Source organism: Heterodontus francisci, chromosome 18 (assembly GCF_036365525.1).
Source record: "Heterodontus francisci isolate sHetFra1 chromosome 18, sHetFra1.hap1, whole genome shotgun sequence".
NCBI lineage: Eukaryota > Metazoa > Chordata > Chondrichthyes > Heterodontiformes > Heterodontidae > Heterodontus > Heterodontus francisci.
Window position 1 is genome coordinate 15,683,710 of NC_090388.1, and position 13,802 is coordinate 15,697,511.

At 40.2% G+C, this 13,802-nt stretch overlaps 1 protein-coding gene across 4 annotated transcripts in view; it reads right to left on the reverse strand.

Moving 5' to 3' along the window:
- Window positions 1-585: 585 nt before the first annotated feature.
- rxylt1 (ribitol xylosyltransferase 1) overlaps window positions 586-13,802 on the reverse strand; it is a 41,591-nt gene continuing 28,374 nt past the window's right edge. For 2 of the 4 annotated variants that reach the window (XM_068050350.1, XM_068050346.1), the window contains exon 6: window positions 586-9,911. In XM_068050350.1, the coding sequence (XP_067906451.1) occupies window positions 9,509-9,911 (403 nt within the window). In that variant the 3' untranslated portion in view covers window positions 586-9,508. The remainder of the gene's footprint in view (window positions 9,912-13,802) is intronic. The other 2 variants (XM_068050347.1, XM_068050348.1) reach the window with 2 other exon arrangements.

The window sequence follows — 13,802 nt, forward strand, 5'->3', positions numbered from 1 at the left end:
AATCATGTGAAAAGTAAGACTATAAAAGGACACAGAAAAAAAGACGAGGGCATGGGATTAAAGTGCATGACTCCATTTGAAGAGCTATCACTACCACAGTGGGCAGAATGGACTCCTGTGCTGTAATTTCTGGTTCTAAATCTCATTCTAACCTATTGACACAATGCACCAAAAACTGATAAGGAAAAACCAAACCCAAGCAGCATTTCAGTTAAAAGACAGAGTATTTTAATGTCCATGAGAAAACATGGGCTTTTACCGTACAGCACAGGAGATTAAATGGCTTCCGGGCGGGATGGAGAGCGTATGTATTGTGATGCACAAGACATGACATTTGTATGGGACAGTCTGGATGGACCTTTCCTGTCCGTCATCTTGTATGTTCGTAGAAGGTAATACAAATAACTGACAATGTGCCGGAAGTTTCTTGGGAAATGACTTAATATCCTACAGAGGTTTTGTGCATTTTTATATGTCTGGTAATGCTGGTGATTCTTAATATAGATGTTTTTGTACATCTACACCTGTTCACAATTTTATATTTAGAAACTAAACACTTACTTTGATAACATGATGGGATGGCTGAGATGCAGCGTAAGAATAAATTGCAATTAGCACATTCAGCAAATCAGTTGACACTAAGGAAAAGCACAACGGATAAATCAGATTTATTCTAGCACGTTCACAATACAAAGGCTACTACATTATTTATAAACACGGTAGTATTTGTTACGGAGAAATTAAGTGGTACATGTAATTTTAATGGCTGAACAGGCATTTTTACAAATACTAAATGGCACTTCAAATTTAATGCCCACTTAAAAATAAAACCACATTAGGCAGTGTGAATAGAATTATCCACTATAATAACTGCATTTAAATATTAGGAAAGTCTTTCACTATTGCATTGCTGGTCTTTAGAAATATTATAAATACAAAATATGATTACTTTTCCAACCAGATTATTGGTCTTGATAGATTTTTACACATCATCTATAATGGCTTCCTTGAAAAATTTAGTTTGTGGTAAATTAGAAATATGTTCCTAATGATTCAGGAAATTGATCACACTACTTTGGCAACGAATAAATTACCTTTCAGGTATGCAAATGGTTACTTCTTAAATTTTCTAAGCAACCCTTGTTTTTTGTCATTCTTGTATTCACATTTTGTGTAAGCAAAATTCCAGTTGTTCCTCTGTAGGCTGTAAGGGTTCAAAGAAGGCAGCGCCACCTGCAGATACTTCAGAAATGTGCCCAACAAACACAGGCAGAAGCAAATGCCAGTTCCTGCTTCACAGCTCTTTTATTGTTCATTATTACTTAAAAATGTTGCTACAGATAAAGGTTATCTGAAAAAGGGCTGCTTACACTACCAGAGGACACAAGAGTGTAATATAAAAAAGAAAAAGAATCTGGAGCATTTTTAGGATGAGACCAGCAGACTCTACAAACTTATTCATTTACACGGAATTATGCATGTAGTCTGGAAACTGTGGAGACTTTTCTTGTTTTCAATGGCCTAGAGACATGTTTAATTAAAAATGTTATAGACAGAAATGTGTCATAGTGAATCTGTGTGAGTCTTGAGTGGGTTGCTTGATCAACCTCACTTGTTCACATTACATCAAATCAGGATTTGCCTATTTGTTGCTTGATTATGCACAACGCCTACTTCACAATGCAATTGTTTTAAACATTTGTATGATGAACACTGGTGGAACATGGCCATCAGTTATCCATACAGCATTCTTATAATTGTAGTCATCTCAGCCAACATGTACTCTGTAAGATAAATGCACACTACGTAAGCTCACAAAGTGTACTTCATCTCCTGGGAAAAGTTAATTGTTCTCTGTACAATTTAGATTATTCTCACAATAACCAGAAAAATAAAAACTTGCCCTCAAACTGAAATGTATTTGACGAGTCATTCAAAGCAGAAGGTCTTGAAAAATTTGTAGTTGGCAAGTTATTGAAACAATTCCTGATTATTGTTCTCTCCTCCTCATTAAAAAAAAATATTTTACCAGACCGCAGACTCTCTGCCTTTATGCCATTGCCCACATCCTCTCTCTGGCCTTTATTAATCTACACTGTGAGAAGCAGAGCTCTCTGTGTTCTTAGTATAAATGAAACCACTTCGTAATTTTAATTGAAGGCAAAAGGTTTATGAATAAGGTGAAGTCAACATATTGCCTTAGGATTGGCTGAACAAACTGGATTCAAAGCCATGTAGCATTGCCTGGAACAGGTTAACTTGCTGTTTAAGAAATAGCCTTCAGAAATGTAAATTATCAAAAATATAAGGGTCTAACAAAAAGAACATAATATTTAAAAATACATGATTGCTCGATGTTGAATTGGTAATGAGACAATATGAAATAGGAAGAAAATAAGTAGTGGAATTATATGCCACAGGAAGAGGATATCAATTGATATGCATAATGCAAAACTAATGTAAAAATGTCAGAAAGAGGGAGAGCCCCCGTGATTAAACTCTGTTGGGGACTTAGGCTATTTAAATAGGCAGAGGATAATTAATGAATGTTAGTAATAAAAGGGAACCTTGCAACTGCATATACAGCAACCCAGTGTACAAACATAGAATCACAGAATAATACAGTGCAGAAGATGCCCTTCGGTCCATCGAGTCTGCACCGATGCATTAAAACACCTGACCTGTCTACCTAATCCCATTTGCCAGCACTTGGCCCATAGCCTTGAATGTTATGATGTGCCAAGTGCTCATCCAGGTACATTTTTAAAGGATGTGAGGTAACCCGCCTCTACCACCCTCCCGGGCAGTGCATTCCAGACTGTCACCACCCTCTGGGTAAAAAAGTTCTTCCTCAAATCCCCCTCAAACCTCCTGCCCCTCACCTTAAACTTGTGACCCCTCATAACTGACCCTTCACCTAAGGGGAACAGCTGCTCCCTATCCACCCTGTCCATGCCCCTCATAATCTTGTACACCTCGATCAGGTCACCCCTCAGTCTTCTCTGCTCCAGCAAAAACAACCCAAGCCTATCCAACCTCTCCTCATAGCTTAAATGTTCCATCCCAGGCACCATCCTGGTGAATCGCCTCTGCACCCCTTCGAGTGCAATCACATCCTTCCTATAATGTGGCGATGAGAATTGCACACAGTACTCCAGCTGTGGCCTTAAATAGTGGTAGAAATGTGGAATATTTTCCCACATAAGCAGTAGCTCAATCAATAATTTTAAATTTGAGATTGATAGATTTTTGCTAGCCAAGGGTATTAAGGGATACAGAGCCAGGGTTAAATGGAGTTAGGATACAGAGCAGCCATGATCTCATTGAATGGTAGAACAGACTCGAGGGGCTGAATGGTCGACTCCCGTTCCTGTATAATTTTTCTTTTCTGGTTCGTCCTTTGGACAATTTTAGAGAACGAGAAGAAAAACACATTAAGATGGCTTCAAGCTATTTTATGAATATTTAATGATCAAAGAGTGCACAAAAATTGCTCATTTCATTTAAGGAAGGAAGTATTTTACTCACTGTATGAGAAGATTATATTAGATGCAAGAGTCCAATTACCACAGGGGCTATCTGGCACACTGGTCTATCAAAGTCTGCTTCACTCACACAATTGAACAGTTCGGCAACATCTCCTGTTCTAATCTAACTACTCAATCTGACCCCCGTCTGATCTAATTCCGAGGCCCATAATAGGACTGATTCCAGCATTTTCTGTTATATTATATATAAGGTTAATTTGAGCTAACTTTCTTACAAACTTTAATGACTGATGTAAAACAATTTAGACTTAAAGGAATTCCTTTACATTTCTTCACAAGGAGGGATGGAGTATCTGGCAATGAGTAAGACATTCTTATGCACCTTCTAGCACTCAGATCAAAGTGCTTTTAAATTAAACACCTATTTTTAGAATTATGTCTCAACTGTACTCTGGGTATATTTAAGTACCTTCTCATTCGCATGTAAAGATCTGCAACTTGCTGCATGGAATTCTGACCATAAAATGCACAAACCATGTAATTTCATGACAGTACAAATGCTGTGCTAAGACTCAAACTGTTGTTAAGACGAAAGAGCAATGGTACTTTTACACCACAGGATTAATTATATTAATGACCTAGACTTGGGTACATAAGGCATAATTTCAAAGCTGGCCAATGGCATAAAACTAAGAAATGTATAAAAAATGAGGTGGATAGCAATAGACTTCAGGAGGACATAGATTGGTGAAATGGGCACACACAGCAAATGCAATTTAATGCAGAGATATGGGAAGTGATATGTTTTTGGTAGAAAGAATGAAGAGGCAATATAAACGAAATGGTGCAATTTTAAAGGAGGTCAGGAACCTGGGGGTATATCTACATACATCTTTGAAGGTGTCAGGACAAGCTGAGCATGCTGTTAAAGTATACATTGGATTCCTGGCTTTTATAATAGAGGTATAGAGTTCAAAAGCAAGAAAGTTATGCTAAACCTTTATAAACCTGGTTAGGCCTCAGTTGGAGTATTGTGTTCAAAAACGGGCACCGCATTCAAGGAAGGATGTCATGGTCTTGGATGGGATTCAGAAGTTCATTAGAATGGTACCAAGGATGAGGGACATCAGTTATATGGAGAGACTGCAGAAGCTGGGGTTGTTCTCAGAGCACAGAAGATTAAGAAGAGATTTGATAGAAATGTTCAAAGTTATAAATGGTTTTGATAGAGTAAATAAGGAGAAACTGTTTCCAGTAGCAGAGAGGTCAGTAACCAAAGGATACGAATTTAAGATGTTGGTAAAAGAACAAGAGGCAACATAAGGAAACATTTTTTTTACATGGTGAGATATTGTGATCTGGAATGCACTGCCCTAAAGGGTGATGGAAGCAGATTCAATAGTAACATACAAAAGAGAACTGGATAAATAATTGATTGGAGCAGGTCCTGTGCGTTTTCTCTCTGGGTTTCTGTATTAACAGTGGAGTTCAGCAAGCTGACAGAGACTAACTCCAAAATGTAAAAGTGCCAATGTGGTATATGCAAACCGCCTCCTAAAACAGGGTACAGTATCAGTTGTCAACTAAAGAGCCAGTTAAGACTAATGTTTCAGTTGAAGCTTCCTTGTGTCCAATTACTGTTTTGAAAGTTACTACGGTGTCTTTATTTATTCATTTAGGAGATGTGGGCGTTGAAGCCAGCATTTATTGTCCATCCCTAGTTGCCCTTGAGAAGGTGGTGGTGAGCCGCCGCCTTGAACTGCTGCAGTCCATGTGGTTTGGGTACTCCCACAGTGCTGTTAGGAAGGGAGTCCCAGGATTTTGACCCAGCAACAATGAAGGAACGGCAATATATTTTCAAGTCTGGGTGGTGTGTGACTTGGAGGGGAACTTGCAAGTGGAGGTCTCCTCAGCATCTGCTCCCCTTGTCCTTCTAGGTGGTAGAGGTCATGGGCTTGGGAGGTGATGAGGAAGCCTTGGCAACTTGCTGCAGTGCATCTTGTAGATGGTACACAGTGTTGCTACTGTGAGCCAGTAGTAGGGGAAGTGAATGTTTAAGGTGGTGGATCAGGCACCGATCAAGTGGACTGCTTTGTCCTGGATGGCATTAAACATCCTAAGTGTTAGCAGAGCTGCATTCATCCAGGTAAATGGAGAGCATTCCATTGCACTCCTGACTTGTGCTTTGTAGATGGTGGACAGACTTCGGAGAGTCAGGTGAGATACTTGCCACAGAATATGCAACTTCAGCTTCTGTTGTAGCCACTGTAGTTATGTGATTGGTCCAGTTAAGATTCTGGTCAACAGTGACCATCTTCTAGAATATTGATGTGGTGATGGTGGGGGGGTTGACAACGGTAATGTAATTGAATGCCAAGTGGAGGCAGCTAGACACTCTCTCTTGTTGGGAGATGGCCATTGACTGGCACCTCTGTGGCACAAATATTACTTGCCACATAGCCCAAGCCTGAATGTTGTCAAGGTTTTGCTGCATTTAGGCTTTGTTATCTGAGGAGTTGCAATTGGAAATGAACACTGTGCCATCATCTTCACTTCTGACCTTATGGTGTGAAAGTCATGGATGAAACTGAAGATGATTGGAATCAGGACACTGCTCTGAGGAACTCCTGCAGCAATGACCTGGGGCTGAGATTGGCCTCCAACAACTACAATCATCTTCCTTTGTGCTAGATATGACTCCAACCAGTAGAGTGTTGCTGTCCCTCAGGCAGCATCTGTGCATCCTTGTTGATGACACAAAACTAGGTGGGGATATAAGTTTTGAGGAGGATGCATGAGGCTTCAAGGGGACTTAGACAGGCTAAGTGAATGGACAAAAACATGGAAGATGGAATATCATGTGAATAAATGTGAAGTTATCCACTTTGGTAGAAAAAACAAACGGCAGAGTATTTCTTAAATGGTGAGAGGTTGGGAAGCGTTGATGTCCAAGGGGACCCGACTGTCCTTGTTCATGAGTCACTAAAAGCAAGCATGCAGTTGCAGTAGCAATTAGGAAGGCAAACAGTATGCTGGACTTCATCGCAAGGGGGTTTTTTTGAGTACAGAAGTAAAGAAGTCTTGCTGCAACCGCACCTGTATTGTGCACAGTTTTGGTCTCCTCATCTAAGGATGAATATACTTGCCATAGAGGGAGTGAAAAAGAGGTTCATCGGACTAATCCCTGGGATGGCAGGATTGAGGTAACTGGGCCTGTATTCTCTAGGGTTTCGAAGAATGTGATTGAAACTTACAAAATTCTTACAGGGCATGACAGGATAGATGTAGATAGGATGTTTTCCCCTGGCTGGTGAGTCTAGAACCAGGGGATATAATCTCAGAATAAGGGTCAGGCCATTTAAGACTGAGATGAGCAGAAATTTCTTCAGAGGGTGGTGAATCTTTGGAATTCTCTAACCCAGATAGCTGTGGAAGCTCAATCATTGAGCATTTTCAAGACAGAAATAGATTGATATCTCAATACGAATGATATCAAGGGATATGGGGATAATGCGGGAAAGTGGCGTTGAGGTAGACAATCAGCCATGATTCAACTGAATGGTGGAATAGGCTCGATGGGCTGAATGGTCTACTCCAGCTTCGATGTTCCTCTCCCACCTTGATGAGAAAGAGCCAGCTAAGTCAGAGTCCCCCGTAGAAGCCAAGGTGCTGCCATCTGCAGTCAGGCCTGTGTTCCTTCTGAAGAAGGGTCACTGACCTGAAATATTAACTCTGCTTCTGTCCACAGATGCTGCCAGACCTGCTGAGTATTTCCAACGTTTCTTGTTTTTATTTCTGTGTTCCTAGAGTTTGCTGACCATGAGTATTTCAAGAGCCATCAATGGAGTCGTCACAGCCTCCCATCATCCATGCCAAAGCCACTGGGGGAGCGTCTTGTTAGTAACTTAAATACTGTACAATGGGCTAACACCTGTGTGACATACAATATTACAGTTCTCATGCCAGCCACTGAAAAATTCTGCTTTTGATATAACTTTGGCTGCAGTGTGGTACTATAGCAGGTGGAATGACAGGTACAAGGTGATACTGTAGAATGTTAATGGTGGGGGATAGGTGAAGACAAGGACATGATCAGTTGAAGAGTTGACCAATCACTTGTTTGCAAAAACCTCTGACTGCAGGCTGGTGCTTTCTCATTCTGGCTCTGTCCCCGCTATCATCGGGGAGCAGCACACTGGGGTAGGGTGGTGGAAGAGTGGACTTGAACAGTATGAATGCATCGTGACAGCTGCCAGGAATCCAGCCATGCATGATTCAGTGGCAGTGATTGCTCAACAGCTATACACTGATGGGAGTGGTAGCCTTTCCCACAAACAAATTCTGCTGGCCAATTAGAAAGGTACCTTGATGCATATGCATGGAACTGATGACAGGCTTTACTTGTGGGAAGATTTTATTCTTTCATGGGATGTAGGCATCATTTCAGAGGGTAGTTAAGAGTCAACCACGTTGCTGTGGAACTGGAGTCACATGTCGGCATGGCAGATTTCCTTTCCTAAACGACATGAGTGAGCCAGATGGGTTTTTAATGACATGGTAGTTTCATGGCATTATTACTGAAACTAGCTTTTAATTCCAGATTTTTTTTGTTGAAATTAATTAATTGAACTTAAATTCCACCAGCTGACATTACCACTGTGCCACCATCTGCCCCTGCTGAGTACTGGTGTCCACAGGGAATGTAATGGTACCAAATCCTTGTCCCTGCTTGATGCTGGTATGGACTGCAGTCTGCATTATGTGGCTGAAGTCACCTGTTGCAACCTGGAAAGAGCCCAAGGCAAACCGATTTAAGGGGTGTAGTCATTTTGATTGCCTTGGAAATGCATGGCCATCTGGGAGAATGGATTGCAGATCTGGGACCACCTCTGTGGAGAAGTGCAGCCACCTGCTGCACTGTCAGTCAAATAACTGCAGGCTTAGCGATCCAGTGGGCTGAGTAAGACAGACAGACAGCCAGACTTGTATTTCTGTAGCGTCTTTCATGATCTCAGGATGTCCCAAAGCATTTTACAGCCAGTGAAGTACTGAAGCATTGTCACTTGTAACGTAGGCAGCCAATTTGGGCACCACAAACAGCGATGTAATAATGACTAGATATGCTGTTATTCTTGTAAGAATGTCTTTCAGCAGCACTCCTCAAAGGTGATTTCCTGAGAAGCCTAACTGAATTTCCCCAACCTACTGCTGCTCCTTCCAAACCTAATAGAGTGTCCAGGATGACTCCCATTTTGAGCTGGGCTTTTAAAGGGTGTAGAAGCAGAATCATTGTTTTATTTTACAATTTCCAATGCACACAGACTCCTGGAGAAAGCCAGCCAGCTCCACCTCATACATATACCAAGGATCTGAGTACTTGCAGGCGAGTACCTCTTTTAATACCACTTCCAAATACCGTTTCAAGCCTGCACTGCATGTAAATTCTGCTCTGACAAGTTAAAATGGCATCACAGTAACCCGATTTAAATAGATTCACGAAGTTCCATGCTTCAGGCTCACCCTTGAGAAAGATGCTCAGGGTAAATGGTGGTAGGCAAGATTGGATCAAGAACAGGGCTGTAAATGCTCTGAGTTTAGGCTTGCTACCACCCCTTTTCTATCAGACAGATCAAGTTACAGTCAGCCCTTACTTCTTTGTTTTGGAGGTACCAGTAACTTTTAAACCAGAAATAATCAAATTATTGGTTTTTTGGAGGAGGAGGAGAGCACTGGGGGTGAGGAGCCTAAACTGCAGAGAGCAATTTTTAAAAATCCAAAACCAAACTTTATACCTATATAGATTTCAGAATTGCAGTCCGACATTCAAAATTCTCTTTTCAAGTGGAAAAGAATGTCAAACGTCCCTCACAGAGAACAGTACCTTTCTCACAATTTAAGGTACAATTCTTTTAGATAACATATTTATGCCAAAATGTATTGGCATCTCAATAATGAAAGCACATGTAGTTTACAACAGTAAACAAATGCTAGGAATTGTCTTGGGAAGGAGATCCAAGTGGTTAAAAAAACCTGCTTTCAAGGATATCAATAAATGTTTGCTTCAGTTGAGTTCTGAATTGCTTAAACCACTCGATAACAATTCTCCGCCTCTGATTCTTTTCTTGCAGGCTCATCACCTTCTCTTTTTCTAAAATTGCAGGCAATTCTTTCCAGTCTTTAACAAAAATAAATGGTGCTCCCATTAACTTCAGGAGACGCAACGGGGAATTATGGAATACGGACGAGTTGCCACATTGTCCTGGCGTCATGATGTCTTCAACAACTGGAACGGAGCCATAAGAGCAGGCTTCGTAAATTCTGTAGCATTCAGTATTTATTCCCACTGGGCACAGCGTGAGGTCACTTTGCAGCAAAGCATCTTGATACTTCTTTAAACTTTCACTCGTTTCCTGAGGTAGCCATCTACACAAGGAACAAAAATGGAGAGGTCAACATTCACCCAAAGCTTGCACTTTCTTGTGTCAAGAACTGCAAGCAACTACTTGCTTAAACAAAACCAGCACCACATGTACCCAATACTAGCAATCCCACATCAAATTACATTTGGTCAAGGCACATTGTAGTGTTGAAATAAAAACTGTGACCAGTTAGTGATCATTGTTCTCAGTTTAAGATACAAACAAAAATAATACATTTGGTTGAGTTCAGTTTCCGTTGCGAGTGAGGGTATGGAGACAAAACACTTTACAGACTTATTTCTGAAGTTCTGAATTTATGAATCATAAAACTTTACACATGAAAAACAGGGCATTTTACAAAAGAAGTTCCTTTGCGCTGATTGAATCTGTAGTGAAAATAGAAACAGGAGTAAACCATTCAGCCCCTCGAGATAACACCAACATTCCATTAGAGCATGGCTGATCTGTATCTCAATTCCATTTACCTGTCTTTGTTTGATATCCTGTGATAATCAGTCTCTGTCTTAAAAATTTCAATCGTCCCCCAAAGAACAGAAAAAAAACTTGCATTTATATAGCATCTTTCACAACCTCAGGATGTGCCAAAGCACTTTATGTACTTTTGAGGTATAGTCACTGTGGTAATGTAGAAAGCACAGCAGCCAATTTGCACAGAACAAGGTCCCACACATTGACATAAATGACCTGATCATCTGTTTTGGTGTTGGTTGAGGGATAATGTTGGCCAGGACACTGGGAAGAGAGAAAAGATCTGTCTTGTTAAAGAGATTTTCAGTAGGGCTTCACCCATGACAATATTTGCAGAAGGCCATCAAGGATTTTTATTCTCTTGTTATTGGTATCACTGTGATTTGCTTCATTGCATCACAACCACTGTCTTCAATGCCGTTTCATGTGGTTTTCACCCTGTACGACCAAACTTAATTTTCTTTGATGCAAGGCGTGAGGGACTTTTCACCCACGTCTGCCAGATACACAACTTCCTGCAAGCAACATTCATATGTAACGCCTAGAGCCTTTCCCTTAAGTACAACAGGGCCAGTGCAAATTTGGTCAAGAATTCGAGAGAAGGGGGGAATAAGAGAGACTGCATTGTCTTTGTGACATTACTCATTAAGAGGCAGCAATGTCAGTTCACAAGCAGCAGCAAGGATTAGTCGGAACTCAGGCCTTCTTTATCAAACAAGCAAAATAATTTCTCTATTGGGCATTGGCATGGGGTCTTCCAGGCATCCTTTAGCACGAGAACTGATAAAGCAGCAGACTCAGGAGGCAAACATAAATGATGTAGTGTAGGAGCTAAATAAAACTGAACTGGAGATGATTCAGATTTACCCGAAAAGGCTGTGTGAAGGAAAAAAAAACGTTCCTGTCACACTTAGACAAACCTGAAAGCAAAATGTATTGACGAGGAGGGGAAGGGCAGCAGGTGTGGGTCGGGGGTGTGTGGTTAACAAGTGACATTACAGAATTGGAAGAAACTACAAACCCAATGAGATAGGAGGGAGAAAGGAGATTAATGTTCCTAAATGAAAACTGATACATGTCCTGTGATGTGCTACTGAATCAGAATTGATGAGAAAGATATGAGACTGATTAGGAACCTTTACTGGCTATTACAAGCAATAGTAAGAGTTGGTAATTGGTTACCAAAATGCACAAACATTAGGAGTGAGATAAGATTGTGTTATACAATCCAATCTTTTCAACAATTCATACTTTAGTTCATTACAAGAAGCTGGATGAATCATATCTAAATTCAACCACTACACAAACAATCTAAGGTAAATTGACAATTTGGTATTAACTATAAAAATAAGAGAGAGATGGCTTGGATTTTGCAGTAGTAATGACGTTTAAAGAGTCAGTGTTTGCCATCATTACTCCTCTGAAACTGACAGCAATTTCTGGAGTCTACACAATTAAACATGGGAATCCAGAAGTTGCTGTCAGTGATTCTATGCTTCTCCATAGGGTGCACTGCTGCAATCCCCCCAGAATGCAATCAACTGAAAGTTAATAAACTTGAGAACTTTTCACTCTTCGGCTCGCTGTAAAAACCTTACACCTTGTTAAATGAGTGTAATTGTTTTTAACAACATATTCAGTTCATAATTACCGATAAACAGCCCCACTAGCCCTGAAAGAGTAATTTTATATTTGTTGATTGTTTAATTTCTCCATTATAAGAAATTCCACATTATTTTAAAATAATTATTTCGCTATCTGTAAAAATTTAAAATGAAAAGTGTTTTTTTACTTCCTGGTTTGGTGTCCGTGGGAATACATCAATGTGATTGGCTGCTTACTTTATCTGATGGCATCACTGACTCTGGATGCCTGGAGATCTGGATGATACTGGGCACTAGGAGCCAAACTGTATGCCAGTTTTGGATGCCATGGCTTGGCACCAGAAACAAACTAATGTCGGGAAAGGAGAAACCCACAACTCAGAGATCACTAGATCTTTGTGGGCAGCTTTGAGGTCAGTCGTGACATTGCTTCACCACTGACCACAAAATCCAGCCTATTACAAGTGTTACGTAAGTGCTTCTGTTTTTGTTAAAAATATTTTTTGAGGATTCATAGCCAAGCTGAAGAAATGCCAGACCATTTTTTTTTTCCAAGAGGGTCATCAAGAGGACACAGTTTGATGACCAAGGGTTTTTAAACGCTAATAGAGACTGACAATCTACAGATCCATCTTTCTGTAGCAATTCCTGTATTGCCAAATTATTCTAGTTAGATAGTTGAATTGGTTATTGTGACAACTTTAATAACATCCATATCCAACTGACATCATTTACTGGCTGTCACATGACTTGTTAAAAATAAAACAGAAACCCTGGTAACTGGCGAAGATGTGTGCAGAGAAGTGACACGTCAGAAGATGGACTTTGTTTCTGGTTTCACTTTTGAATTGTTTGGGGTTGGAAATGAATTGTTTAAAAGGGGGTTGGAGTTTTAAAAAATAAAACTGAAGGACAGAACCCCAGCTCAGCTCAGCCCAGCCTGTACCATCTCTTTAAAATGCCTTCAAAAGAACAGAACTTCCAAGGAGAGAAGACCACAACCCAGCTCAGCTTTCCAGTACCTCTCTAAATGACCTTGAGAACTGTGTCAACTCATCTTTCCTCCTGTCTTTGAAGAAAAGCCTACTACATTAATTCTCAATGCCGCCTGAAAAGAACTGTTCTAAAAGATCCCAGTGACCTGTCTAGGAGTCGGTACTAGATACTAGGAGCCAAACTATATGCCAGTTTTGGAACACAACATATCTCATCTGCAATAAAAACATATCTCATCTGCTGTTTCTTCAAGAATGAGCAAGTATTCAGCCCAAGTGTTCTTTTTGTCTGTAATAAAGCTATGAAAACAAAAATCCCTTTTTTCCCCCTGGTTAACGGGTGAGTGTGAGGAGCTCAGGTAAAAAGGGAACTTTTAATATTATAATCTGTGTGTTTATGCTTTTCATTACTGGTTCAGACTTGTTTTATAATAAACTGATAATTTTCTTGTTTATTAAAGAAAGCTGGTTGGTGTGTTTTATTCTGGTAAAAAAAGAGTATATGATTGACCGTATCAGCAAGTTGGAAAATTTAAATATATGTTGTGACCTGTTGAGAAGTGGAACTAGAATGAACAGTGCACTCCTCCTGCCTCGGTCGTAACATAAGAGATACTTGAAAAGATAAATCAGACCTATAACAAGTGGTCAACAGCATTGGACACTCATTATTAAGAAAGAAGACTGGAGATATCTGAGCTCTGTTGAGACAGAATAGGTTGAAAATTATTTGGACAGGAAAGGTCCCTGAACTAGCACAAGGAGAAGGGTTTATTAATGAGGCAGATTAAGACTAGAAGAATGATA